Source organism: Vitis vinifera, chromosome 19 (assembly GCF_030704535.1).
Source record: "Vitis vinifera cultivar Pinot Noir 40024 chromosome 19, ASM3070453v1".
Classification (NCBI taxonomy): Eukaryota; Viridiplantae; Streptophyta; class Magnoliopsida; order Vitales; family Vitaceae; genus Vitis; species Vitis vinifera.
In genome coordinates this window covers 3,543,443-3,548,975 of record NC_081823.1, presented here as the reverse complement: position 1 = coordinate 3,548,975, position 5,533 = coordinate 3,543,443, and the positions used below count along the sequence as shown (strand labels likewise).

The window sequence follows — 5,533 nt, the reverse complement described above, 5'->3', positions numbered from 1 at the left end:
CCCACTCCCCAAACAGTCTCCCTCTCTCTATTTTCCTCTCTCTATCTCTCTCCCTGAGCCTATACCATTTGTGGCTTGGTGTACCTAAGTTCTTACAGGTGGGTTCCCTCCAATCCCAAATTGCCGCCTTTTCGTTTTTCTTTTTTATTTTCTCCCCGGAATTCAGAATAGAAACCGACGAATCAAAGCGCGTAAAGGGTTGGGATCATTATCGAGTATCAACTCACCTGACATTTGCAGATTTATTATTATTATTATGGGTTTGATTCTCCTTTATCTTTCTCTGTCCCTCTGAAACGCAAGCGTTACATGGGTCTCTTCGCCCTTCCATTCTGATCTCTGATCACGGTATTGTTGCCTGATTCTTTGTACTTGTTCTCTGCTCCCAGATCTTCCCGTGTTCAATTCCCTCTGCGCTTCCTGGATTTCTCTGGTAATGTTTAAAACCAACCCCAGTAGTTTGTTTGCTGCTCCGTTTGGTTGCCGAGAAAACTTAGCCACAGTCAGTGGTGCTACATTTTGTTCTCGAGGGAAAGAAACGGGCTTAAATTTTGATTTTTTTTTTCTCAGCAACCAAGCGGAATGTCACTATGACTGTAACTGTCGTGTACTGGATTTTCTACTCTGTACCTGTTGTCTAACTACATAATGGTTTCGAAATTGCAGTGTTGGAAGTCAATCGGTATTATGGGAAGATCGAGTTGAGACAATCGCACTCTTTTGTCTTCTTCAGACAGATCTCGTAGTCTTCAATTGTGTACAAATCTCAGGTTTTGACCTCCAAAGCCTTCAATCTACCCAAAAAATGGGGAAATCTGGTAGAGATTGGACACAGATCTACGCAATCTACGGCATGGAGGAAGGCCAAACCCTAGTTTTCCTTCTAATCCACGCCATTTTCTTCTCATTCCTCTCCATCCTCTTCCTCCTCTACTTCAACCCAATCTGCTACTTCTTCGGATCACTCGCACTCCCTGCCGGAGCCGCCCGCTTCGCGGCCGGATTCACCGGCTCCGTCACGGCCATCTCCGCCGTCTGCCTCTTCTTTGCCGCCGGCAACATGTTCTACTCCTCCGTCGGTCTCCATTGGGACATGGCCCAGCGCATGGTCAGCGCGGTCAACGACTGGTCAACAGTGAAGTACGCCCTCGACGTCGGCTGCGGCCGCGGCATCCTCCTCAACGCCGTCGCCATGCAGCTGAAAAAGGAGGGAAGCTCGGGGCGCGTCGTGGGGCTGGACCGCCGGAAGACCACGGTTTCCACACTCCGCACCGCCGGGATCGAGGGGGTGCAGGAGTACGTGACGTGCCGAGAAGGCGACGCGCGTCGGCTGCCGTTCTCCGACAATTACTTCGACGTGGTGGTGTCGGCAGTGTTCGTGCACAGGGTGGGGAAGGAGTTCGGGCAGCGGACTGCCGCTGCCGCCGCGGAGAGGATGAGGGTGTTGGGGGAGGTGGTGAGGGTGTTGAAGCCAGGTGGGGTAGGAGTGGTGTGGGACCTGGTACACGTGCCGGAGTACGTGCAGAGACTCCAGGAATTGAGAATGGAGGACATCAGGGTCTCCGAGCGCGTTACCGCCTTCATGGTTAGCAGTCACATTGTCTCCTTCCGGAAGCCCAATCACCTGCTCCTGGGTCCAGGGGAGGTCAGGCTGGACTGGAGATGCACCAACATTTGTTGAGATTTCACCTTCAACTGTAATTCAGACAAAAAAAAAAAAAAATTATATATACTTAAAACAGTATTGATAGTGCTTTTTGTTTTTTGTTTTTTGTTTTTTCAAAGTAGATGTAGATGTCTGGGGAGACGAAGCCGAGCCAGACGACGATGCTTCTATCTGAAAGATGGACGTATTGTTCTTATGTTGTTCATATCTGTGTTTTCGTTTTCATTTTCATTTTATTTTAGCTATGTGTTTTTGCTTTCAGAAAGTATTGATACTTGTATGGCCTCTGGAGTTTGAATTAATGAAAAGATATATGAGATTAATTCAAAATATTTTCCTCGCAAAATTTAGAATGATGATGTTGTAGAAAAAAGGTGATGGAAGGAGAATCTGTTGATGCTTTATGTGAGAGTACTTTTTCTCCCAAAGCTTTTTATGGAAATGATATTTTGGTAGTTTAATGTGGAACAGCTAACATGGGGTATGGAGTTTTAAATTCTCCGCACTACGACTTTGTCAATTTGGTGAAAGTTCAAATGTTATTTATTTATTGGGGAATTCCTACCTAACACTGTGACCATCCATCTAAAGGCAAACTTGTACGCTTCACGGCAAGACAATGAATGGAAGCCTACGTAGGTGGTGTGTGTGTGTTTTTTTTTTTTAAAAGTAATTTATTTTTAGAATTTATATTATTTATTTTTTTAATGACTTATTATAAATTTTTTATTAAATGAAAAAAGTCAAAATATGTAATTTTTTTGTAAAAAAAGTAAAATAATATATATATATATATATATATATATATATATATTTTTTTTTTTTTACTTTTTAATACTTAATAAAAATAAAATACTATAAAAACAAATAACCTAATATTTAGTACTATTAAGTATTAAGGTTTTATTTAAAATTAAATAAATAAATATTGATTCTTGAGGATTTAATCTTTTGCCTCGTCTTTTACTCATTTTATGGCAAACAATGCATGCCCTCCCATTTAGATGTTATTTATTATGTTTGATTTGTGGAATGTACAATGGGAAGAAAATGATAGAAAAAATAGAATAAAAGAAAAAGTTTAAATAAATAAAAAATATATTTAAAGTTAATAAATTATTTTTTATATTATTTTAAATTCATTTTATTTATTTTAACTTTGATATAATATAAAGATTAAATAATTAAAATATATAAGTTTTTAATTTATTTTAATTATTTTTGAATTTTTGAAAACTTTTCATATTACAATCAAATATGAAAAAAAAATCATTTTTAAACTTTTTTTTTTTTTAAGATTTGATAATCTATTTAATCTAAAACAGATAATATTTATATAAAAATTTAAAATTAATTCATGTTTATATATATATTTTTTTTAAATTTTCATAGTCCATTCAATTTAAAATAGGCAACATCTACCCCGAAACAATTCTCAATATAATATTATCAAAGTCGAATTCTAACCTGCAATGGATATATAGTTTTATATCACAAGGTATAAGTCATAACAAATATTATCAAAGTCCAAGTCCCACCCCGCAATAGGTGTGTTTACACGAGAGGGAATAACTTATGTCGAATATTTGCAAAGTCAGAGTCGCACCTTGCAATGGGTATTTATTGATTCAAAAATGTACAACAATGTCTACACGAAGAGAATGAATACCCACAGCCAATAAATGAAATTTTCGGTCAAAAATGGAGTGAATTGTTGAAACGCCTTCCAGACTGTGGGTCGAAAGTCAGAGCTGGGCTGAGGATAGGGAAAGAAAATAAAAGCTTAAGAAAGAACGATATTTTGGGAGGTATGGGAGGATCTCGTAGAAGCTATGAAAGGGTTGCTGGAGCAGATCGTACGGTGGGGTTGGTGAATGGTCGCTATCCTTATGTTTGGATAGCGATGAGAGGCAGAAGGGCACCGGCAAGTGGGAATTGCTGAATGAGTTGGTTGGGAATTAAATTCTCCCCATCAACATTTTTGTGCCTGTTTTGGCTAAAGATTGTGGAGCCCTCCTTTACTCTCACATGCCATGACATATATACATATTAAATAACTCTACCCTCCCCCTAGTGCTTATTGTATTTTAACCTATACTTGTTTGATAGCAAAGGAATTTGTTATGGTATCACCATGTCACAAATCACTTGGAACCTCTTGGTGTCATTCACACTATTAAAAAAGTGTGTAAGGTTTTAAAGAGATCTAAAAATGTTCACACATCTTTACATTAGAGTGAATGGCAAGGGAAATATGCGGGATATTTTAGAGATTTTCAGACAAGTTTTATAAATACTTGTAAATAACTTTTGTATAGAGAATTCTAAAGAACTATAAGATAGAATGAGATCTTTATGGGTGTAAGGGAATTCCACCACCTACGAGGGCTTATAAATAGATGAACCTTTATGGGTATCAAAGAGTTCCATAAGTACTTATAAATAAGTGAGGGCTTCATTTAACTAAGATACCACCAAATCAACCAAGCAAACGAGAGCTTCCAAACATTGTAAGCATTGTTTGTCCAATAAAAGCTTATTTTTAGAAAAAGTTGCATTTGATTCTTTTAACTTTTAAGTCGTGTGCTTAACTTAACTTAACTAGCTAAATTCAGGGAAATTTGAGGGAAATACTGACTTAACAACGTCAAATGTCTTAACTTGTTTAAGTGTCACATGCAAACTTAAGAGAAGTTTAAGCCCGTGACAATTGTTTTTACACTTGAAAATGTAATACATGTTTAATATGTTACTCAAAAATATAAGCATAGAACCTATTTTGGTAACTATTTTTAAAAAACAGAAAAATATTTTTTATATCTTTAAAAATAAAAATAAAAACAGATTTTAATTATTCTAAAATGTTTTTTACTGACTATTTTAAAAAATAATCATATTAATATAGAAAATGATTAAAGATAAAAACATTATATATGAAAAGTTATTTTTGAAGAACAGTATCTTTGAGTTTGATGAATCTTTTAGGAAGACATTTTTCTATTAAAAGGATCCAAGAGTTCCTGACTAAATACAAATTATTGGAAGTTGTGTTTTTATTTGTAATTAATTAATGGTTTATGTATTAGATTAGATTAGATTCAGTTGACAAGAAGACTGATGCTGCATTTGGTTTTCAAGAAAAAAGAAAGGGCATTGAAATTCCATGTCTTAGACTACTCTTTCTTAAGACCTAAGGAAACAGGATAGCCCGGGACAAGTACTTCAGTTCTTGAAATCCATTACTTGTAACACAGGTTTTTCTGTTCTTCTCCTCTCTTTTTTTTTTTTTTTTCCGTTTTCTTGGAAACCAAACAGATTTATCGTGCTTGAACTTACCATGTTTTCAACCACGAAGACAGTGACTACAAAATTTGCTAAATCCATTGAGTTGTGGGTTTTCTATTAGTTTACGAAGTTGACCTTTTCACAAACTCATTGGAGGGTTGTACAAAAACCGACTTCAATCCTTATAAATAACCAAAAATAATTGTAAAAATTATTAAGTAATTTCAATATATTGAGTGGATGATTGTATTGCACATATGACGTGTTTGTTGAAAAAAATTAAACCATCGACATGATCTCATGAAAGACATTAAAACATACAATAAAAAATTATGAATTAAGAAAAGTTGACCTTGATTGATCTCATGGAAAGTCATTCCTGTGCTCTTCTGGTGTTCAAGGATGCGCTCAATTCGTGAAGGAGAGAAACCCCGAGTTTAGTTGGTGCTTCCCTTTCTACACCCAAAAACTGTGTGCTTTGAAGAGTTCGTTCGTGCAATACGTTATCTTCTCAGCCCCAAAAAGAAAATAGAATAGAATAGTCACTCTACCTTTTTCTCTTATATATATATACACCATATA

General features: G+C 36.1%; 1 protein-coding gene across 1 annotated transcript; it reads left to right on the top strand.

The window, feature by feature from the left end:
* LOC100264154 (uncharacterized) lies at positions 1 to 1,996 on the top strand. The gene is made up of 3 exons (XM_019217487.2): positions 1 to 98; positions 390 to 433; positions 667 to 1,996. Exon 3 carries the CDS (start codon positions 806 to 808, stop codon positions 1,679 to 1,681), a length of 876 nt encoding a protein of 291 aa, XP_019073032.1. The 5' UTR covers positions 1 to 98; positions 390 to 433; positions 667 to 805; the 3' UTR covers positions 1,682 to 1,996.
* The last annotated feature ends 3,537 nt before the right edge of the window (positions 1,997 to 5,533 follow it).